Source organism: Dendropsophus ebraccatus, chromosome 14, assembly GCF_027789765.1.
Source record: "Dendropsophus ebraccatus isolate aDenEbr1 chromosome 14, aDenEbr1.pat, whole genome shotgun sequence".
Taxonomy (NCBI): Eukaryota; Metazoa; Chordata; class Amphibia; order Anura; family Hylidae; genus Dendropsophus; species Dendropsophus ebraccatus.
In genome coordinates, this window is record NC_091467.1 from 13,354,463 (window position 1) to 13,379,396 (window position 24,934).

At 42.7% G+C, this 24,934-nt stretch overlaps 1 protein-coding gene across 6 annotated transcripts in view; it reads left to right on the top strand.

The window, feature by feature from the left end:
• Positions 1 to 24,934, top strand: part of MTCL2 (microtubule crosslinking factor 2) — a 72,084-nt gene that overhangs the window by 37,013 nt on the left and 10,137 nt on the right. For 4 of the 6 annotated variants that reach the window (XM_069951687.1, XM_069951689.1, XM_069951691.1 and 1 more), the window contains 8 exons: positions 1,933 to 2,064; positions 6,260 to 6,385; positions 9,393 to 9,623; positions 12,800 to 12,889; positions 13,128 to 13,280; positions 17,768 to 18,013; positions 22,482 to 22,541; positions 24,211 to 24,281. In XM_069951687.1, coding sequence (XP_069807788.1) covers positions 1,933 to 2,064; positions 6,260 to 6,385; positions 9,393 to 9,623; positions 12,800 to 12,889; positions 13,128 to 13,280; positions 17,768 to 18,013; positions 22,482 to 22,541; positions 24,211 to 24,281 — 1,109 coding nt within the window. The remainder of the gene's footprint in view (positions 1 to 1,932; positions 2,065 to 6,259; positions 6,386 to 9,392; positions 9,624 to 12,799; positions 12,890 to 13,127; positions 13,281 to 17,767; positions 18,014 to 22,481; positions 22,542 to 24,210; positions 24,282 to 24,934) is intronic. The other 2 variants (XM_069951688.1, XM_069951690.1) reach the window with 2 other exon arrangements.

Sequence of the window (24,934 nt, forward strand, 5' to 3'; positions counted from 1 at the left end):
CTCGATTGTTTGCACATGCAATTTTAATAAGACATATTGAAAACTTCACTTGCCATATTGAGTTGGTTGGAAGCAACAAGGAGCATATTCCTCTATGTGCAATGACAGATGTCTGCTGGTTACACAGTCCCTCGTTGATCTCGTGTGTGAAAGCAGCCCTAGCTCATTCAGGTCCTATTTTTATATCTGGAGTCTGCACATTTTATGTTCTGGTCTTATACATTGGCAAATACTAGACCAGGCATGGGGGAACCCTTCAGCCCTCCAACTGTTTCAAAACTACAATTCCCATCATGCCAGGATCAAAACTTTGGCTATCTGGGCAATTGTAGTTTTACAACAGTTGGAGAGCCGAAGGTTCCCTCATGCCTGTCCTAGACATACCCGGCACCTATATGTCCTGTAGGCAGCAATCTGCGACTAGGCTGTGCTATCGAGGATTATGGGCATTTGTGGAATATCCTTAGGGCTAAGTTCATGCCTGCATCAGAGCACTATTTGGGGGCCCTATTGCAGATTCCATTAAACAGCGGGACCTGACCAGACAAACTTTTTTTGTGTGTAGTCAAATCCTGCTAAATGAATGCACATTTGAAAAAATAATATACATTAAAAAAAAAAAATAATAATAATAATATATTAAATATAGTACATGGACCAGGAGATGCAGAGGATGGAGGTATGTCTCTTACCTTCATCCTCTGTGCCATTACCATGCACTTAGCCTTTTACTCCATGGTCTGGTAAGACCTCTTGTCACAATGGGGCTAATCCGTTAGCACCGCCCCCCATGATAATTAATGGAGCGGGCCAGTCGGGGGCGGGCGGATCATCGCTATGGAGGCGGGGCAGTGCTCCTAACTTTCTTACAGGACCAAGGAGTAATAATATATAATACATGGAGCAGGAGATGCAGAGGATAAAGGTATGTCTCTTACCTTCACCCTCTGTGCCGTTCCAGTGCACTTAGTTGTTTACTCCTTGTTCCTGTAAGACCGTTAGGAGCACTGCCCCACCCCCATAGCGACGATCCGACTGGCCCGCTCCATTGATTATCATGGGGGCGGGACAGGGCAGTGCTTCAGGCGCTCCTACCAGACAGTGGAGTGAATGACTGCATGGGTAAGCGACATACCTCCATCCTCTGTGTGACCTGGGCAGTAGGGGGGCTATCAGCAGGTTAGATTTGCTAGAGGAGTGCACACCAGACAGGAAACCCGTCGGACCCAATTAAAGGCAGTAGAATCTCTCTGGATGTGTTGGTGTCCATTGCGGAAAGGTTTTGAGGAGCCTTTAGGACATAGTTTCCTGTTCCCCCAGTTTGTTTCAGTATTATCAGCCCTGGATTTGGCTGGAATAGTGAGTGACTATTGTTGGTGCGTGCTGTAATAAAGCTCCCCTGAGGTGGCCGTGCCTTATAGGATTTAGGATCTAGGACTAGTGAAGAGTGGTTGTGTGAATGTTGGGCGCACACTGATTACCCAGAGTTCTACTTTCCTGCATGATGCTAGACTTCTGAGCTAATCTTCCTCTACCTCCTGCTCCCTAAACCTCGCTCCCTTGTTCACTGCATGGGCACCATAACCGGTGTTTGCACATCTTCTTCCCTTCTTTTTCTCTTCCTGTCTTTTTTCCCTAACAACCCCCCAGCCCACGTGTCTACTCATTACGTGTTTTCTTTTCCTCTCCACCTTGTCTTTCTCCTCCGTCGCCAAACTCTTCTTTCTTTTCCTCCTCTTTTTTATTATGTAATTTATTTTTTGTTTTTTACCTTTTTTATTCCATTAATTTTTCGTTTTGTTGATTTCTCGTTTGGATCCCTTTTATTTCATATTTTGTCTTTTATTTCTTTTTTTTTTTTATTGTGTTCCTTTTTACTCCTTCCCTTGGCCTTTCTCGTTCTGTTCTTCATTAACGTGCCCATGCATGCAGCAGCCTGAGTGTAGGAACTGTCGAGAGAAGGAGGCAACTCGATGGGAGAAGACCGAAAACGATCTTAATATTGACCAGACCAAAGGCCAGAAGAGCTATCAGCCTGAAGACAATGACTCCTATGCTGCAGAGGTGAGACTGTGGGCTATGGACTGGATTGGTATATGATGGAATATTGAAGAATTGGGTAAAAGTGGTCCCTTTGGTAAAAATTATTTCCATCATGAGCATGTCATGCCACTTCAGTGGGCCTATTCATTGTAATGGCCCCAATACTGTATACTGATTATGACTGGGCCACTTCCCGCATATGCTGTATACATTTATTTAGCTGGATTCAGTTGCCCACACATAGGGAATTTCTTGAACATAGGGGATATATATATTTATTATTATATATTTTTTTCAATAAAAATATAATTTCATTATTATTATTATTATTATTATTATTATTATTGCCAATAATAATAATATATTTTTAAATTTAATGTTTTTTCAATAAAAATATAATTTTATTATTAATAATAATTCATTATTTTATTAGAAAAAATATAAATAATAATATGTATTAGTTGCATGTAAATCTGGGATGCATTGCATTTAGAAAGTGCATACCTACCCTTAGAAACCCATACGGTCTTGCATACAATTAGGCATGTTGTTACTTGTATGGACGCCAGGGTACAAGCTTGGACAAAATAAAACAAGAGCAGGCACCTGATCCGGCATGCTGACACTTGTACAGACACCTGGGTGCAGGTTCAAAGCAGCTTAAAGATCTTCAGGATCCTTGTAAATATGAGATCAGGCAAGCTACAACGTGTATAGGCAAGCAGCAGCAAGCATGCACAGAGTACCTGGAGCAATGCTAGACTGGGCTACAGAGCTGCTGCTGCATACAGGAATACTGGAGTGTCACTTATATCACATTAGACTACAGGTCGGTGTAGGTGGGTACAGGTCTGTTGGACTTGAAGGCAGGCCATCAATATCCAATATGTAGGGGGTAAAACTACCTGCACCCCCACCAGCTTGGGACAGTTGCAATACCAAGTACAGCCACTACCAGATGCGTGGCACTGTGCCTGATGAGGAGTGGAGACACTGCAGTGCAAGCGCAGCTCCTGCAAGCGTATTGGTTCAATCAGCTGTATTGGTTGGGATGCGAAATATCTGAATTGGATATTGATTTCCCAATCTATTGATAGGTCATCAGTGCAGAAAGCCTAGAGAACCCCTTTAAGAGGTTGTCCAGCGAAAATCTTTTTCTTTCAAATCAACTGATATCAGAAAGTTATATAGATTTGTAATTTACTTTTATTAAAAAAATTATCAAGTCTTCTCATACTTGTGGATTCATAGAAAACCGAGGCAGAGTTCCTGTCACAGCCAGAGATGGCAGCAGAGAGCACTTTGTCAGACTGAAAATTAAACAACATTTCCTGTGACTCGTGGCGGTGGACTTTAGGGTCGGTGCTACTTTAAAGTGTCACTGTTGTTTTTTGTTTTGCAGTAGAGCCTTTTATGAAATTTTGAAATTGGGTTTATTAGGCAAATATGCCATTATCTGCATTCAAAAAGACTTTTTCCCGGTCCCCCCCCCCCTCCTCATTCACTGCTCATCATCAGGAAATCTCTACTCTTTTACATTAGTCGGGCCCTGTGTAACCTATGGAGAAGGGAGGGGGAGGAGGGAGATTCGTTGCCAGCAAAGAACAAAGGATTACACAGTGGGAGCTGTGTGAAAGCCGGCATTCAGAGGTCAGAGAGGACAGTGCTGACCTCAGAGGAGATAGCCCTGTGATGTAGCTGTAAATTAACTCTTTTTTTGTCCTGTTTTGGTGCCTCATCTCCATCCACCCCTCCCCTCTCCATAGAAAACCGTGAAAACAGGAGGGAGAGCTTGAAACTACTTTTTTATGATAAAAATGCATTTTTCGACTAATAAACCTATTTACAAAGTTTCTTAAAATCGCCTGTACTATTGATTTATGCAAAAAAATAAATAAATAACCGACAGTGACACTTTAAATACACTTGTTGTCCAGCATTACACTGAGATGAATCACTTGTGCTTGGCCTGATGAATTCCCATTGCTTCTTTGGCAGAGCTGACAGGGCTGGGGATGTAACTAGGCCTCATCCTTCACAACATTCCCGCTCTTATCTGCACAGCAACAGTGAGCGACCGTGCAGACCGCGGAGTATTGGCTGCATCCCGCACCGCACTGCCTAGCAACTCTTCCCTGGTTGCCAAGCAACAGTGTTACTATCCCAGTCTCTGGATGGGAAAAAAATATACGCCAATCTGCTTTACAGCTGGTTTAACCATTTCACCCTCAAAATTATCCCATCTGAGCCAATTGCATTTGGCTGCCTTGTGTTGTTTTCTTATTTTTCTGATATTACAAATGTTATAGTAAAAAAAATCTGGTCTGTATTCCAGGATCCTTACAGTATGTACTATAAAGAGTGTACTGTCTCTGTGTAGTACCATTGCATTTAAGGGGGCATGTAGGCTTAGAAAAAAAAATCTACTTTCTTGCAAAAACAGCATCACCCCTGTCCTCAGGTTGTACGTAATGTTACAATTTGACTCCATTTACTTTAATGAAACTGACCTGCAAAACCCAAACTGAGGACAGGAGCGGTGCTGTTTCCGGAAGTAAGGCCTCTCATTCTAAAAAAATAAACTGAAAAAAGCTATTTTTATTTTAAATAAAAGTTTAGATGTGCATATGTCATAGAGATCATTGGGGGTCTGGATGCTGAGACTGGAAGGAGCGGGGAGAAGCAAGATGAGCACTTCTTCTCTCCACCACCTCCTGCAGCAAGGAGAGTGAACACTCAAGCAAGTTCTTCTCCCTGTTCATGCTATAGCATTGGCGTCCCAGTACGCAGACCCTCACCGATCAAGACTTTCTTCATTTTGACAGCTTATAATCTTATATTATTTTTTTCTCCCAAAAAAGGGATAGGTCTTATTTTTGGGGGGACACACTATACCGCTACACTGTAGCCCCACTCTATACGGTAGTTAGCCACTATTTTGTATGTCCCAGTGTTGTTAGGCTCCTATACTGTAAGTTCCCTTGTAGTTAGGCCTCTATACTATATACCTCCTCCCCATCTGCAGGTAGTCCCAATACTTTATACCTGCCTCTGTAGTTTTCCCCCTATACTGTATATCTCCCCCCCCCCCCCCTCTGTAGTTGTTCCCTCCATACTGTATACATCCCCCCCCCCTGCAGGTAGCCCCTATGCTGTATACTTCCCTCCCCTCTGCAGGTAGCCCCTATGCTGTATACTTCCCTCCCCTCTGCAGGTAGCCCCTATGCTGTATACTTCCCTCCCCCCTCTGCAGGTAGTTCCCATACTGTATACCTCCCTTCCCCCTCTTCAGGTAGTCCCCATACTGTATACATCCCCCTCTGCAGGTAGCCCCTATACTGTATATTATACCTCACCCCCCCCCCCCCCCCCCCTCTGTAGTTGGCCCAGGTACCCTTTGCCCCCATATACAATGTCCCCTGCTGTGCACCTTCTTACCCCTCCTGCCTCCCCTGCTGCTTGTGTTAAGCAGGAGGGGGTGGAGCATAACAAGTCTGTCCCTGATTGGCTGAGGCTAAGCACCCAGTGCCAGGGATCTGGTCAGCTGACTATAACTAGGGCTTATATTCAGGATAGGCCTTATTGTAGGAGAAACACTGTGTAATCTGATATGCACACCTGCTCTCTTCTATCCCCTACTTCTCTAAAAGAAGCAGTGATGGTCCTGCACTGTGCCCATAAGATACTTTGGAGGGAATTTATCAGTGCTTACACCAGGAGAAGAAAGTCGCAAAATAGATGTGCAAGGAAATACTTACTATACATTACTATACACTATAAGATGCAGTGAATGGATGGTTGAACATATGGCTGTAGGATCACACTATGCAGAGAGTTTGCTGCCCTAGAGTTGTATGCACTAGAGATGAGCGAGAATGCTCGGGTCCGTCCATGTCACAGTGTGCAGCGTTAAATTAGTGGGGGCTAAAGAGGTTGGATGCAGCCCAAGGACTCATAGAAAAGATGGATACAGCCTATCACCTAGGGCTGCATCCAACTTCTGCAGCCACCAGTAATAATATGCCACGGACTCTGGTTCAGACATTTATGGCTAATCTGTGTAGGTCTCCACCTGTAGATCGAGTCTTTGTCACTACTGACTGTCCTACAAAGGTGAAAACATGGTCCTATACCTGTATATCTTCATGATATATAATATAATATATAGATAGTGTGCTATATTGCAGATTATAACCACTGTGTCTCTTCCATGTAGATTAAGGACCTGCAACTGGTGCTGTCTGACGCCAACGAGACCATCCAGGGGCTGCAGGAACAGCTGTCACAGGAGCGGCAATTACGGAAAGAAGACGAGGACGTCTTCAACCAGAAGATTGCACAGGTCACTGTCTGCTGAACTCTGCCATCATCCCATCAAGTCGGAATAGAAAATTACCCTTTACACACACAAGTTTCCCATTAAGATCACATTGCTGTCAGTAGGGACATCAAACATTGATGGCAGATTTCACTCAAAACTCTGAAGGCTTACTGTAGGTTTTAATTTTCACATCACTCTCCCAACCCCAAGGTTTTTACTCTTTCTCCAAAGTCTTTCTCAGCTAAGGCCCTCAGCCTAAGTGCACGGCCTGATTTGGTGAATAAGCGAGTGCCGATGTAGATTGACGCTCACTTACGGCTCGAGCAGCAAGGGCTCTAATATATATATGTGTGTGTATGTATAATCTTGTTAGCGATGTCCGTGCAGTCCTTGCCTTAAAGGGTATTTATCATTTAAATCAGGGATGGAGAACCTCCAGCTGTTGCAAAACTACAATTCCCATCAAAGCTAAAGCTGTCCAGTCATGATGGGAATTGTAGTTTTGCAACAGCTGGAGGGCCGAAGGTTCCGTTTTCCTGATTTAAAAAAGTCTGGCGAAAATTTTTATTATAGTATTGTATTGCCCCCCCAAAAGTTATACAAATCACCAATATACCCTTTTTACGGGAAATGCTTATAAAGTGCTTTTTTTCCCTGCACTTACTACTGCATCAAGGCTTCACTTCCTGGTTAACATGGTGATGTCACTTCCTGCATAAAATGGTGATGTCACGACCCGACTCCCAGAGCTGTGCGGGCTGTGGCTGCTGGAGAGGATGATGGCAGGGGGACACTGAGGGACACAGGGCACTGGAGGGACACTGAGCATCCCTCTGCCATCATCCTCTCCAGCAGCCACAGCCCGCACAGCTCTGGGAGTCGGGTCGTGACATCATCATTTTATCCAGGAAGTGACATCACCATGTTATTCAGGAAGTGACATCACCACGTTATCCAGGAAGTGACATCACCATGTTATTCAGGAAGTGAAGCCTTGATGCAGTAGTAAGTGCAGGGAGAAAAGCACTTTATGTGCATTTCCCGTAATAAGTGTATATAGGTGATTTGTATAACTTTTGGGGAGCAATACAATGCTTTAGTAAAAATTTTTGCCAGACTTCTCCTTTAAGCAAACTTCAGACATGTTATAGCCAAATGTCAGAGGTTTTGATTGCTCGGGGTCCGGGTGCTGAGACACCTGAAAGGGTGAAGAGACTAATAGGCGCTCTCTGCCTCTTCTCCTTCTCACTGCTAAAGTAGCAGTCAACAGGATCATAACGGACTGCTCTGTCGGCGGCTGGTGATTTTTCAACATGTTTAAAGACGTTGATCAGCCGATTGTTGTCTTTATTAGACAGAGCGATAATCTACCATATGGGCCTGATTGGGAAAATGATTGCTCCATGTAATGGGGACTTCCCCTAATGTGTGTGTTTTTTATTTTTTTGTTGTTTTTTAGGATTTCCTTCAGATTTAAAGGGAATTTGACAGCACTCGAACTCCACTCTGAGGTGCAGTCCCCTAGTGAGCATGTTACCTTTAGGTAAAGTTCCGGTCAAAGAGGAGCGGTGGTGTAGCTTTACCACTTTTTTCCTCCTGTGCTCATGCTATGTTCCCCGTCCGCGCATACGCTGCAGATGTCAACAATGGCAACAATGAGCCTCTGAGGTGCATGCGTGGACCAGGAAGATGGCAAAGAAGGCCGCATAACACTGATTATTCATAGGGAGGAGGAAGGTGTAGTGGGGCATGTCATAGCATAGCATGAACGCTACACAGCAGCTCCTCTGTGACTACACAGTAGGAGAATTAGTATTGTACACATCACCTCCTCGAAAACCTTACCCAAAGGTAACATGCTCTCTAGGGGACTGCCACCTATCAGCAACTCGGGTTGGATTCAAGTGCTGACATATTCCCTTTAAAGGGGTTATCCAGACTAGGCACAGCTACTTTCTTGCAAAACTAGCACCACCCCTGTCCTCAGGTTGTGTGCGGTGTACAATTCACCTCTGTTCATTTCGATGGAACTGAGTTGCAAAATCCACACCCAAACCGAGGACAGGAGTGGTGCTGTTTCTGGAAGAAAGCGGCCATGTTTTTCTAATCCTTTAACAGGTAATATGATTGATTCTCTATGCATTAGCAATTCTCTGTCTATGGGATATCCTCCAAGCGCTGCGGAATCTGTTGCCGCTATACAAATAAATATTATTATTATTATCCTCAAATCTTGACCCTGAGTCTAGGCCTTCCCAAATCCACGTTCATCGAAGAACAGCTGCCCACTGTTCATAGGGTAGTGTGAGAATATGGAGAAGGGACTTGGAGTGGAATGAATTACGGCAGTGAGGACACCAGGAATGTTACCTATACGTCCTGCATTTACTGTAAACTGGATAATGCCATTAAAGTGTCACTGTTGTTTAAAAATTTGTTGCAGAAATCAATAGTACAGGCGATTTTAAGAAACTTTGTAATCGGGTTTATTAGCCAAAATTAGCTTTTTTTATCATGAAAAAGCAGCTTGAAGCTCTCCCCCCGTCTTTATGGTTCTTTTATGGAGAGGGGAGGGGTGGAGGGAGATGAGGCACCAAAACAGAACAACAAAGATTAATTTACAGCTATCACCTCTGATGTCAGCACTGACCTCTCTGACCTCTGAATACCGGCTGTCACACAGCTCCCACTGTGTAATCCTTTGTTCTCTGCTCTCTGCTGCCATCTCCCTCCTCCCCCTTCCCTCTCCATAGGTTACACAGGGCTCGACTGATGTAAAAGAGTTGAGATTATTTGATAATAAGCAGTGGATGAGAGAGAGGAGGGGGGGAGGACCTGGGGGAAGTCTTTTTGAATGCAGATAATGGCATATTTACCTTATAAACCCAAATACAAAGTTTCTTAAAATCGCCTGTACTATTGATTTCGGCAAAAAAAAACAAACAAAAAAAACTGACGGTGACACTATTAAGCATTGAGTTGTCCTTACTTACCCGACTCATAGTTGCCCCCCGTTTTTCTTGTACAGCTGAAGGAAGATCACCAAAAGCTGCTTCTCAGACGGGAGTTTGAGCTCCAGAGTTTGGGCCTCCAGAGAAGGTTGGAGCAGAAGTTCTGGAGTCAGGAGAAGAACGTTCTGGTACAGGAGATGCAGCAGTTTAAGCAGAGTTTCTTCCTGACCTTCATGAAGCTCAAGTGGTTTCTACAGCGCTGGCGAAAAGGCAAGGTCCTCCAGAGTGACGGAGAAGACTTTCTGGAGGCAAGTATCATATGTTCCTCAATGAGTCCTCAATGTGCAGAGTTTCAGAAAATTAGGAGCCATGCACTAGTCCAGGGATAGGGAACCTTCACCCATCCAGCTGTTGCAAAACTACAATTCCCATCATGCCTACAAATCCCTTCAGCTGTCCAGGCATGATGGGAATTGTAGTTTTGCAACAGCTGAAGAGCCGAAAGTTGCCCATCCCTGCACTAGTCTATAATTGCTAGGTTAGCAGCCATATTGGTTGTTCATGCTGCTTCCTACAAACAAATGTGACCAAGAAATGGCTTATTAGAAGCTTGACAGGTTATGGCTAAACCATGATTTTGGTCGGACCATATAAAGATTGCATTGTCACATAGCTTCTAATTATTGTCAATGTGGTTGCATTATGACGCAACCACAAGGCAGTCAGACAAAATTCTAATGTTAAAGGGGTACTTCTGTAAAAGAAAAAATTCTTTCAAATTCACTGGTGTCAGAAAGTTATACAGATTTGTAATTTACTTCTATTTTAAAAATCTCAAGTACGTATCAGCTGCTGTATGTCCTGCAGGAAGTGGTGTATTCTTTCCAGCCTGACACGTTGCTCTCTGCTGCCACCTCAGTCCATGTCAGGAACTGTCCTGAGCAGCAGGGGTTTCTGTCTCTGGGCAGTTCCTGACATGGACAGAGGTGTCAGACTGGAAAGAATACACCAATTCAGGACATACAGCAGCTTATAAGTACTGGAAGACTTAATTATAAGTAAATTACAAATCTGTATAACTTTCTGACACCAGTTGATGTTAAACAAAAACATTCTTGCCAGAGTTTCCCTTTTAAGGATTTTTTTATTGAAATTGCAGGTAAATTTGCCAGCATTGACCTGGCGTGCTCTTTGGGTATTTGATACCTTATATCATGTGACCAAAGTCATTATGTCATGCAGTTCTAATCTTGCAAATGTAAAACAAAGTTGCGTGACGGTAACATCACACACATTGCGGTCACATGACTTGGCTGCAGTGTTTAGCCAGACAGCCTATGTCCCCATATAGCTCTAACCTCAGTCTATTCCTATTTATTATGAGGAAATGAATATGCTTGCCACCGTGCCCCAGTCCTTTCTTTCATTTCTGCTTTCCTACATGGCAGCCTTCATATATATATATATATATATATATATATATATATATATATCAGATTACTGATCAGAGCTGCCGAAATCCCCGACGATGATGTCTCCGGCTCGCCTAATTGTTCCTGAGCTGGCTAATTGGATTTCTTAAGTGTCTTTCAAGAATTATCCAGCAAATGGATCTTGGCATGCTAAGTAGCTGGGTGATCACAACATGCCACCCTAATACCAGCTGATGCGTGCCGCTGCCTCTGATGTTGTGTATAGTGCCGACGCTGGAGGTTAGAAAAACAGTCAAGACCTCTGATGAACAAAAGCTTAGACAACATTGGGTGCAAATGAGAGGTGCCAGCGGGTGCACTCTCCTTAATTACGATGTGCTAATAGAATACCCAAGCTGTAAGATGTGTCACATGACTGATCACAGAGCGCAGCCTGTCTTCTGCCCAGTCACTGTGATCTATATATATACACCAGACTGTATTTGTCGCAGGAGGCACGGCGGGGAGCCGGGCTCAGGAAGGCCTCAGGCCTTGTGTTTCCTGGTCCTGACAGCAGCTGTTGTGGATGAATCTCTGCATGCGACTAAACCCATTTTCGAGCCGAGCTTCACCAGCAGGCAGCATAGTCAGGGTTTTATTAGACTAATGTGGATTACATGGACAGCGCAGGAGCAATGTGATTATCTGATGCTCCGAATTACAGGGAGGCAGCATATGCCATTTAAACAGGCACGGAGACAGATGACACGGCCGTCAGGTTAAAGGGTCAGCTCCACTCAAGAGTCTTCCACATACTTAAGTGTGTGTAAGGTCAATCTTGCTGAGATGCAATGAGTCCTTTTATAATAGGGGTTTGTTGTGCGGGGGCAGGGGTTGACTTTACGTTCCTGTGTGTGCGACAAACACTGTATTCAGCAGGACGGAAAATATCCATTAGCCTCTATGGCTGGTTAATATACACTGGAGGGTAAATTCATCATGGCTCTTATCCATTTATACACCAGCCCATTCCCCACCGCCATCACTTTATAACCAGACACATTTTCATTCATTTTAATGTTATGGGTATTTTTTTCCCTTTTAATTTCTCAAATAGTTTTTGCATTATTATTATTATTATTATTATTATTATTATTATTATTATTATTATTATTATTAGTTTTAGTTTTAGTTTTAGTTTTATTTTATTTTTGTTTTGTTTTTTTGACACATGGGGCTTTATTTTGGACATTTTCATAGTAGTATATATTTGTATACTTTTATATATTTTTTTTTACATTTATTCTTATATATTAATTTTTTTTTTTAAATTAATAGCACAAAACGTGGATCTAGTACTTTTTAAGGCCACATTCACACATATGTATTTGTTCACTATATAACAGCTGTTGTTTCAGGATAGCAACAACAGCCGCCATTTAGTGAAAAATCAAATAACATTGTTTCCTATGAAATCTGGGCCGGATAGTATACACTACGGCCGGGATTCCATGCGGCCGCACTCAAAACTGACATGTCAGTTTTGTGCGGCCGCTATTAATTGAATGTAAATTTGGCTCTGGCCGCACTTTGCATGGTCTGCTATGGTCCATTGGAACACAGGCACCCCCGCATGTGCCCGCATTCTAATTTAAAAGAAATGAATTATGCTTTTTGCTGCCTCCACATCAGAATATACACCATGAGCACTAATGTATACACATTACAAACGTGATGTATAAGTCATGGCTTTATTATTTAGTAGTCCCATACGGGAGCTATATGGCGATCATTTATCTCATTTGGTTGACAGAAGGGGAGAAACGGCCGTCGGTAGGAACTTAAAAGAAGGGACTTGCTGGGATCGATGTGGTTCAGAGAAATAACATTGAATGAATATAGCAATGTCCTATGATGAAAGAAAGCTGTCCATCATATCTGCAGCTTTATCAGCCCTGTATATGTATGTGGGGTGGTAATAGTGCAGAAGGAAGGCAATCTATCGTAATATAAAGCTTTTCACCACTTTCATAGATTAATCCATTTCCTTTTTTTTGTTTCTCACCATTTAGGTAAATAGTCTGAAAGAACTGTACATGCTGATTGAGGAGGAAGAGATAAATCTCCCATCCTGTGATGGAGAAACCTGGCCGCAGAATATGGTAAATATGGAATCTTCTCTCCTCTGTAATGTGCACCTCACCTTTATATTGGCTTATGGTCACTATGATGTCTTTTCGCCTCCTCAATGTTTGTTTGCATATATATATATATATATATATATATATATATATATATATATATATGGGAAACCATCCGTTTAACTATAAATAAGGTTCTTGGCGTTTACACAGTTGTTATCTGACCTGGGGACCTGATTTTATTTGAATTTTTTCATAGACCATCGAATCTATGAAAACCCTTTCCGACGTTAAGAAGATCCTCAAAGACCTTTGCAATGAGTTGCAGGAAGAAAGAAGAGGAATGAATGAGCTTCAGCAACAATTTGCTAGAGCAAAAGCAGCCTGGGAGATGGAGAGAACTGAACTCAAGGTTGGTTTCTCATATCCCTGGTGTGGGGCTATTGTAAGACGTGTATAGAAGGTGTTGTTTTCCACAGCTTAACTCCATGTGAAAGTCGTATTCACTTAATTTTCCAAAAATGACTCCTTATTCCAGATAAACAGCTCTAAAGTCTTGGCCTCTAGGTGTCTCACTTCCCTGCAAACGGCTCTTCACTGCCTGGTGTCAGGCTAGGTCTGTCTCTAGTAACATTTAGATCAGGACAGAACACAAAGTCAGTCTGCCTACCGAAGATGATCCATACTGTCCCTGAAAGGTAAATCTAGGCTTCCCTCTCATCTGACAACTCATAAAGCTCAGATCAAATACCAGCATGGTAATAGCCAGTTCAGCCCAATACACTTTCCTTCATGCTGTGCTGTGATTGGCCAAAGAAGTAAGGAAAGGGAAGTCCATGTATGGTTCCACTACCTGAGATTTGGAGAATGTCCTGGGCAAGGCTGGCAGCTTAAGCAGGGGTGGCCCGGAGAGTTGTCCCCAGAGTCTTGGCATGCTTATAGTGGCGTCTCTCACGGCAGAGAGCAGCAGCTGTTTGAAGTTGGCTTCTGCCACTGCCAGATGAGTGGGGCGGGTAGCGGCGTCATGTTTTCTCCCCGCATCACCTCGTAGCTGTTATGGCTTTGGCACATCCTTACCAAGAAAACCTCCATTGTTTTCATGGGGGAATGTGTTGCACTGAAGGTAATGCAAACAACGGCCATTGTTCACACAATGGATTGAACGATGGACTTGGCATGGCAATTATTTCCGTCCGTTGTTGCACTGAAAATTGCACTTAAATGAATGCACAACGGCCGTCGTATGACACTCCGTTGTGTTTGAGTGCCAAGCAGTGGCGCTGTGTGAACATAATTTGATTAATCACTCAAACGTAATTTATTATTCACCTTATGACTTGTTTAGTGTTCTTACTATCAAGTAAGTGGGTTGTCTTTGGGCCTGGATCAGTTTGCAAACCCTCTTCCTGTCATTTTGTTCCATTTTCTATGTTCTACGCTCCTGCTCATACACGTTGCAGCCTCCCTCCCCACACATCAGACACCGATGACTATTTCCTTGTCGTCGTCCTAACCTGTTCCTCCTGATACGACTTTCACAACACCCTCCTCTCCTCTTCCTGTCTGTGTGTTCATCCCGCATCATCCTCCCCCGTGTCCCTATGGTATTACCCTCTTACCTCTGCTTCCTGTCTGATTACCCATGCATTGTTCCTCTGCCAGCTATCCTAAAATCACAGATTTGCAGTGTCACATTAAACCACAGCTTCTCATTCCAAAATAGCTGCTTCCTCTAAAGAAACACTGAAAGTCAAACTAGCAATTACGTCCTATAATCATCTCTCTTCATCCGTCAGCAGCTGGAGGGAGTGCTTGGCGGCCCGTTTACCCGCTACAACCTGGATACCATTAACATGCGCATTTCATCATGATATCTGGTGAACTGGATATTGTAGACTGGAGCCGATTCTTTGTAGCCTGACCTTTGGCCCTCCAGCTTTTGCAAAACTACAATTCCCATCATGCTTGGACAGCCGAAGGCTGTCCAGGCATGATGGGAGTTGTAGTTTTGCAACAGACGGCAGGCCGAAGGCTCCCCATTCCTGTTATAAGAGGTGCCCCAAGAAGAGGTTCTGGTTTTATACAATGCAGCACTGGATCAATCATGTATGATAATGAAATGTAATACCAAACGCAGCCTATGGTTAAGGGTGGCGCTGTTTTTGGAAAGGGAGTAAAAACAATGTAGACAGGTTTTTCTACTTTTGGACAAACCAGGATCATCTTTTAAAAGTTTCTACAGCTGTCATTTATACTGGCACCAGTTGCAGTATACAGCTTATGTATCAACCCCCTTACTCTAATGGTGCCTTTACACAGACAGATTTATCTGAAAAATTATTGAAGCCAAAGCCAGGAGCAGACTATTAACCGGGAACAGGTCATAAAGGAAAGACTGGGATTTCTCCTCTTTTAAAATCCATTCCTGGCTTCGGCTTCAATAATCTGTCTGTGTAAACACACCATAACAATAGGAAACAGAATATGAGGGTATGTCATAGACATGTTAAATATTGGGAGTACTGAGACCCCACTGATTGCAAGAACAATCAGGGAGAAGTGCTCAGCTTGGTGCTTCTCTCTATTTGCTGCATTAGACTCCATAGACTTCTATAAAATCTGTCTCCTGCAGTCTTTCTTTTGGTGGGGTCTGAACACCCAGACCCTAACTCTTCAAAATTTATGACTTGTCTCAATGACGCAAAACATAACAAATATGTGTGTGAGTGTATGTGTGTGTGTGTGTATATGTGTATATATATATATATATATATATATATATATATATATATATATATATATACATATATAGGGTAGGGAACCTTGGCTCTCCAGCTGTTGCAAAACTAAAGCTCCCATCTAAAGCTAAAGCTTTGGTTGTCCAGAGCCAAGGTTCCCTACCCCTGTCATATATATATATATATATATATATATATACATATATATAAAATAGTGTAATGCATTTCACATATCCTTGTACCTCCTCATTGCACTTCTTTGCCCAAGTATGCCATACCTCAAGTCACGTACACCCTTGTGTATTGTTAACGTTCAGCAATATATACCTATTTGAATGTTTTACGAGGGTAACAGCTTGTGAACAGCAGCTTGCCGTATTAATAATACATGTACGGCCACAGGCCGTGACTATCACATACAGCTATGTAGTAAATCATAGGTCCGCTGGGCGAGTGGAAGGACATGAGGGTGTTGTTAGTCACCCTGTGTACCAGGCTATTTTGCCCAGTGTGCCGCTCACACACCAGAAGCACTGCGCCACTTCTAGGGCATTGCGCGAGGGTCACTCCTGGCCCGGACAGCGTTAGTCATGGATAAATTATCTGTTGTGGACAGAGTCTGGAAACCCGATAGTCATTCCATGTGTAGGAGAGGCCGGAAACGTGATCACTGATACAAGAGAAGTAATTAGGAAAATGATAGCCATCCGTGAGGGGGGATCCATGATGTGCATGATGGATTTAACTGCGGTGACTGCACTGAGCCGTACTCTACAGCTGTGTAAACTTTCAGTAGTCCCCTGTCCCTTAGTATTGTCTTATACCTTGTTTGCATAAAATTACATGTCCTAATAATTAAGCTAGTCTAGTGGCGCTATGGAAAGTATTATATTCGCTTGGCTTGCACATGTATTAAAGGGGTACTCCAACGATTGTTATCTTTTTTAAATCAGCTGGTGTCAGAAAGTTATACAGATTTGTAATTCACTTCTATTTAAAAATATCAAATGTTCCAGTACTTATCAGCTGCTGTATGTCATGCAGGAAGTGGTGTATTCTTTCCAGTCTGACACCTGCTGCCACCTCTGTCCATGTCAGGAACTGTCCAAACCACATGTAGCCTTTATATATGAATATAACAGAGATTTCTTGATCCTTCTTTCTCCTGACATCAACTATTGGAAGAGAATCAGGAGGCCACCATACATATTAGATGGTTCACCAGTCCCACTGATAGTAGTTGTTTCGGCAGACATACATCTGATATGTATGATCAGCATCAGACTCTGTACAAAAGGATACTGAATTCGATAAAGTCAGAGGAGAGTCGGAAGGCCCCCATGCTGCATGCAAATGAAGTAACTGGAGTCTGTGGAAACTTACACAACAGCTCAGTTATGTTTTTTAACATAATAAACCTTTTTTATTATCTGTTTTGTATGTAGTTGAAGGACATAGAGCAGGGGTAGGGAACCTTGGCTCTTCAGCTGTTGGAAAATTAGTAAAGCTTTGGCTGTTCAGGCATGATGGGAGTTGTAGTTGTGCAACAGCTGGAGAGCCGAGGTTCCCTACCCCTGACATACAGTAATGGGGAATCGCTGAATCATCTTTCTGCATTCTTTTCAAGCAAGCACGCCTCCTGTCTGATGATTGACAGCCCTCCCTGCTGTGATATCAACTGTCAATCATCAGACAGGAGGCATGCTTGCAGCAGGTGCAGAGATTATATATATATATATATATATATATATATATATATATATATATATATATATTATAATTTATGTATTTATTTTTTGAGGTATTTCACCCTCCATTATGACTACCCCACCTCCCTGTGTTTTGTAGTAGGGCACAATGGCACATGACATGATGTCTAAGGATTTTCAGATGGCGTTACGATCAGGCTTGTTGTGAGATCTTGGTAGTCTCAGATGGTATTACTCTCCTCCCAAAAACAATGCATAAGAAACCTTTACATATCCTAACATCCCTCCGGGAAATCTTCTCTAACTCCATGTTTTCCAAAGGAAGAAAGGATTACGATTTGGGGACAAAGTGCTGAAAATAATCCCATTATGTCACATGTCTGGATTTTGGGCTATAGTTTTGGTTTTGTTGCCTTTCTTGCAGTAAATACCGATTTCTTGTTCTTTTGCAGCTGGAATCGGGGAAACATGGAGCAGACAGGAATTCACCGGATATTAAAGCCGCGTTAAAGCGGGAGAGAGAAGATCACCAGCATCTTCTGGCCGAATCTTACAGCGCCGTCATGGACCTCACCAAGCAACTGCAGGTCAGCGAGAAAAACTGGGCGCAAGAGAAGGAGGAGATGCTGACCCGCTTCCAGGAAGAGCGCAAACAGACGGAGGAGCGGACAAAAGAACTGCGGAACAAAGTAAAACAGGTGAGAGGCCTAGGAAAGGAACGAGAGGGTTCTAGGATCCCTAATATGAGACTCTCCATCTGTTGCAGATCCCTGCGTTCCCTGACAGTCTTTAGCAAGCAGATCTTTAGACAACTAGGGAGGCGGGGTAACTCTGAGAACTACTTAAATAGTGTCATAGTCATAGACCTCAAGGACCCACTTTGTATTCAAGGCAAAATGTGCATGAAGAGTCCCAATTTGCTTCCTATTCTTCAGCAATAAGGCTAATGCCCCTCTCCTGGTGGGCGTCCCACATGTCCCCGTGTTCAGCAGATGTCAGCCTGTACAGGAACAAACTGCGCTAGGAGGGATATACTGTTATGAATAATACATGTCCACTCCAATGATGGATCCAGTTATCCAGCCTTAAAGAGCACTTGTTGCCTTTGCAGATTATTGTTTAGGAGGGTCCGGTAATGATTAAAGGGGCTTTTCCTTCAATTTAAAAACAAAATCCAATTATATTGAAGTCCTTGAGCCTTGTCCTCTGTTGTCAAGTTGGTTCTGGGTGACAAACGCTATAGCTGTCCTTTAAAAAAAAAAAAATAATGAAACACCATATGCACAGTATACATCTCCGGACCACACCTCCTTTTTTTATTATTATTTTGATCTGTCACAAAATAATAATAAAAAAAAAAATAAAAAAAAATTGGGTTGTGATCTCAAGCAGTTTTGCAATTTACTCACTTTATTATTATTTTTTTTCTATCTTTAAATCATTGTTCTACATACGGCCAAACTGTGCTCCATGCTACCTCCGTACTCATATTTGGTCTTTTCTCTGTTCACAAAAAGAGACCAAACACAGGAAGTCCCCGTCCTTTGCCGCTCACACAAGGAAAGACACCTGTCCATCATGCAGGTTGTATATCAGCTGACCATATATATTATATTATATTACCTATTACTAATTCTATTATCAGCTGTGCAGCTCACCAGAAGACAATGCTCTTTGGTATGTAACCAGTCAGTATAATGTCACAGTGTGGTTACAGAGGTTTTGGCGCTGTGTGACAGGAGAGCTGACCGTACAATGCAAGCAGCCCCAGGATTCTCTGCTACTAAATGTGGACGTGCAATACATGTACGCATGCGCAGTGAAGGGAGACACCTAGTGGCTATATGTATAACATTGATTTAAACATAATAAATAAATATATACTATATGTATGTGTGTGTGTGTGTATATATATATATATATATATATATATATATATATATATATGTGCAATACTACTTGCGATCACAACCCCTGTTGATTTATTTAAAAAAAACAAACAGTGCCTCTTTAAAGCTGATATGTCAGTAGGAAAACCATTCCATGGCTAGGTATCATTATTCCAGGTGTATAGTGATATTATATATATTTTAATTTTAGATTATTTGGAGCAATAACAATCTGATTGCAATAGTGGACATCCCCTTTAAGTCTCTGTGAGCAGTAGTTTGCTACACTATACAACTATTCTGATTTCCAGGCAGTTCTATCATTTGTTTTGCATTGACTAAAACAATAAATCAATCAGCCATCTACATGGCCGTCCTCCTCCTCCTCCTCCTCCTCCTCCTCCGCTGCAATGAGGCTAATCCCCACTTAGTAATCCCCCCGGCTCTTGTCATTTCCATGTGTTGGCGTTTTCTACCCAGCAATAACCTAATTTTGACTGGATTAGATTTGTGAAACCTACAGTTGCCAAAATATATTTAAATCCCTCAATCGCCAGCGGCAGGAATGGAGCTGAATCCCAGCGCCGCATGATGTTCAATTCTCCACGGCTGCCGAATGGAATAAATTGTGTCTGGGATTGTGGAGTTAGCGATAGCCCATTACTGCGCGGTTAGACTGATCCACTCTTGTAATAGCGGCAGCCGGGCTCAATACCGCTCTTTACACCTAATTAACAGCGCGCTCTGTAATGAGGAAATAAATGTGAGGGTGGGGGCAGGGCGCCATGGATTTTTTTAGGAAGCGTGGCAAAGCTGGAAACACCCATTGCAAATCTATATTTAAACCCGGCTGTAAAAAAGCTAATTTATGATCCCAAAAAAGATATGTAAATGTTTTAAAACTGCTCTAGTGCCATGGTAAGGGGCCGTTCACATCCCAATTATATTGCTTATTTATAGTATACGTGTGTTCATGAAAAACATGTAAACTTTTATTTGTAGCCCTTTATTATGGGGGCTGCTATCTTGCCTAAACCGTTTTTAACCGCATTTAGTGGCATGCTTTATGGCATGCCTCATGGACATAGACACAGTAAACAGCACAAGACCCTATTCTTTGTGTGGGGCATATTTGCACAGGGGCCCCTCCCCCTTGAGGTGAGACCAGCAGCTATTCTATGCACCTCTGTTATCTATATACTGGTGTCACCTGTCACTGTCTGTCCTGTCTGTCCTATCGACTTATTGGTGTCAGCTATCACTGTTCTTCTGTGTTATCTATAGACTTGTGTCACCTGTCACTGTTCTCCTTTCTGTGTTATGTATATACTACTGTCACCTGTCACTGTCCCCCTGTGTTATCTATATACTGCTGTCCCATCACTGTAGTCCTGTCTGTGTTATCTATATACTGATGTCCCCTGTCACTGTATTCCTGTCTGTGTTATTTATATACCAGTGTCACCTGTCACACTCCTTCTGTCTGTTGTCTGTCTGTTATATACTGTTGTCTGGGGTCTGTCCGTCTGTTATCTATATACTGTTGGCACCTGTATCTATATACTGGTGTCACCTGTCACTGTATGTGTTATCTATATATTGGTGTCACTTGTCCGTGTCCTCCTGTCTGTTTTATCTATATACTGGTTTCCCCTGTCACTGTCCACCTGTCAGTGTTATTTATATACCAGTGTCACCTGTCACTCTCCTTCTGTCTGTTGTCTGTGTGTTATATACTGTTGTCTGTGTTCTGTCTGTTATCTATATACTGGTGGCACTTGTATCTATATACTGGTGTCACCTGTCACTGTCTTCCTGTCTGTGTTATCTGTATATTGGTGCCACCTGTACCTGTATCTATATACTGGTGGCACCTGTCTCTGTACTCCTGTTAGTGTTATCTATATACTGGTGGCACCTGTCTCTGTACTCCTGTTAGTGTTATCTATATACTGGTGGCACCTGTCTCTGTACTCCTGTTAGTGTTATCTATATACTGGTGGCACCTGTCTCTGTACTCCTGTTAGTGTTATCTATATACTGGTGGCACCTGTCACTGTACTCCTGTTAGTGTTATCTGTATACTGATGGCACCTGTCACTGTACTCCTGTTAGTGTTATCTGTATACCGGTGGCACCTGTCACTGTACTCCTGTTAGTGTTATCTGTATACTGGTGGCACCTGTCACTGTACTCCTGTTAGTGTTATCTGTATACTGATGGCACCTGTCACTGTACTCCTGTTAGTGTTATCTGTATACTGGTGGCACCTGTCACTGTACTCCTGTTAGTGTTATCTGTATACCGGTGGCACCTGTCACTGTACTCCTGACACTGCTGGGCAATGATCTGCACAGAACAGGAAGTCACAGCCTAGTTTTAGGCCTAGTGGCCAAAATTAAATCTGCAAGATTTCTGAATTATTTTATAATATAGTAAAATGGAAAATTAAGGGAAAAAAACACAAAATCCTTTAAAAGGAACATGTCATCAGAGAATGGCCTATTGTTTACCTCAACATATTTTTCCCGTATTAGCAACAAAATAGGTGACGAGCACCTATACTAGGAGTGCAGATGTACATGGTGTGAGACCAAACACCGTGGTAACAGATACAGAAAGAGTTTACGTATACGCTTGTCAGCCAGTGTGTGATGTGAGCGGCCGTCCCTACAAGCCAATACAGATTAGATGTAAGCGTACAAGGTTCTTTGTCACGCGCAGATCGCAGTGAGCTGGAAAATAACAGAAAGTCAGTCTGATTTTGTAGGTAAAATAAAATATAGTTCATGCTCAGAAGGCGTATAAAGGTTTCTTCTGTCCGATTCTATAAGAATCCAGCATAAAAAAAAGACATAGGAGATTTATCAACATGGTGTAAAGTGAAACTGGCTCAGTTGCCCCTAGCAACCAATCAGATTCCACCTTTTATTCCTCACAGACTCTTTGGAAAATGAAAGGTGGAATCTGGTTGGTTGCTAGGGGCAACTAAGCCGGTTTCACTTTACACCATGTTTGATAAATCTTCCCCATAGGGTGCCCCATTAGATGCCATATTTCACAGGTATCTACCCCTATTAGAACTATATGACCGCACAGAGTGCCTACTACTACTCTCTGCCGCAGTGGTAGTATTAGGGATTCCTAAATCTAATAGGGTTCCTCATATCCGGTTGTATAGCTTCAACCTGATCTGGTTTTATTTATAGGGCGTAGAATAAAACCTATCCGGGCAGGGTTATACTCGCCAGCATGCTCATTTCTGGTCATTTTTCAGAAAGAAGAGGAGTCTTGGGTGAGAAGAGGCCCAGAGAGGAAGAGCGGATGCTGGAAGGAGGTGCGGATCTTGTGCATCTTATATAAAGAGATTGCCATAATCCCATATATAAAAACCCGTAGAATTACCTTAAACCCACGCAAGCATCTCACAGTGCTTGTATCGTTACAGGAGCAAACAGTTTAGCTGTAGTATAAAAATACAGATTGCTGTATATATCAGCTATTTCTAATGAAGGTTCTTGGCTACTGCACATTTTCTCCCAAATGCAGCCTCTCATTTTTAAAGCCCCCCAATCGCTGTCCGTTCTATTGTACAGATAAGTTCACGTTCACTTGAAATGTTATATTGTGCTTTTAAAGGGAATATGTAAGCTATATACCGTGCTCAGAGCTGTAGACTTGAGCAGATAGCCGATGAGTGATAAAGCAAATGACACCTGTCTCTTAGCTGATGGCTAAATATAAAATCATGTCTTGTTTCCAAGCTTAAAGGGGTACTCCACCAAAAAAAAAAAAAAAAAAAAAAAATCAAATCAACATGTGTCTGAAAGTACCAGAGATTTGTAATTTACTTCTATTAAAAAATCTCCAATCTTCCTGTACTTATCAGTTGCTGTATATCCTGCAGGAAGTGGTGTATTCTCTGCAGTCTGACACAGTGCTCTCTGCTGCCACCTCTGTCCAGGGCAGGATCGGTTTTCTATGGAGATTTGCTGCTGCTCTGGACAGTTCCTGTCATGGACAGAGGTGGCAGCAGAGAGCACTATGTCAGACTGAAGAGAATACACCACTTCCTGCAGAACATACAGCAGCTGATAAGTACTGGAAGACTGGAGATTTTTTTTTTTTTTTACAGAAGTAAATTGCAAATCTCTGGCACTTTCTGACACCAGTTAATTTGACAGAAAATGTTTTTCACTAGAGTACCCCTTTAAGTATCATAGAGACTGTGCTGAGCTGCAGCATGCACACCTCCTCTCTCGCCATGCATCTAGACAGCAAGTTAAAAGGGAAATCTATCATATTTACTCTCTTGCAGCATTTAAGGTTTTATCCTTTATCTACAGGATTGGGCATAACTAGCAGATCAGCGAGGATGTGACTGCTAGGATCTCCACTGATCCCAAGTTGTTGTGGGTCCCAACGTCCGGACTCCCACTGATCAGTGGACAATGGATAACTTTGGATCTTGGGAAAACCCCATTAGCCACTATAGATGTACAAAAAAAATAATAAAAAAAAAGCAATGAGTTGCCAATATGGCCCCGAAAAGTATCAATGGGAATGTATGGGTAAATGTATAGTTGTAAGATGCATAATAGACCACTGCATAGCCACACAGTGAATGTGACCTTGAGGGCTGTCACTGCTGTCAATTCACCATAAACACTGTGGAAAAAATGCTTCCCTTGTGGTAAGCAACCATAGGATTGTCGGGGGAATGGCTTACGATCAGTATTAACCAGCTGTTCCATACAGTAACTCAATACATGCCCTCAGCTGCTGGACATGAACTCCTCTTACCACTTTTAGTCCATGGATTCCACTTCTTTCTTCCTAATAGAGAATGAGGCCTCAAAGACCTAAAAGATTTATCCAGTCGTGTTCTGCCCACCCTGGTGTCAGGCTACATTGCAGCACAGTCTTCTAATGTAGACGGCCTCCTCTGATCTGCTAAGCCGTGTAAGATGAATATTTATTAATGGATAACACTTGCTTTGTTCTAGGCGCTCAACGACAAGATGCAGGATAAAGATATTGACTGTGACATAGATGCCAGTGGGACCAATTTAAAAAGGTAAAGAGGCCTTGATTTTTCTTTGTGATCATGAGGCCTGACGGTAACCACCGGTGCGTGTAATATCATTATCAACAGTCCTTGATGATCGCATTAGGATAGACAATTAGGGCCCTGTTACATGGAGCGATAATCAACCGGAATCAAGACGATTCGGACGATTATCGTACTGTGTAATAAAGAGAACTGTCAGCCAATAAAACAGTCATCAGCTGATGGTTTCTTTAGGTCCTGACCTAAAATCACTGGGCGCGCATTGTTACGTGTAATAGCGATGTACGCCTGATGACTGTAGTATAAAATTACTTACCTTACCATGTTCCCTGGTGTCCTCGGGCCTTCTCCCGTGTCCTCTGAGACCTTCTTGTTGTCCACAGCTTTGCCTTTTCTGCACTCACAGGCTGCCGGCCGCTCAGCCAGTCGCTGCCTGAGACAGGCCACGGCCTGCGATAGGCTGAGCATCCAGTGGCCTGTTAGTTCAGAGAAGGCAGAGCTGCAGACACCGGGAAGGCCTCAAAGGACACCACAGAAGGCCCAAGGACACCAGGGAACATGGTAAGGTGAGTTATTACTTTATTATTTTATACTAAAGGTAAGGTCTGCATGAACATCATTAACGATGTCCGTGCAGCCCTTGATAGTCTGCCCGTCCA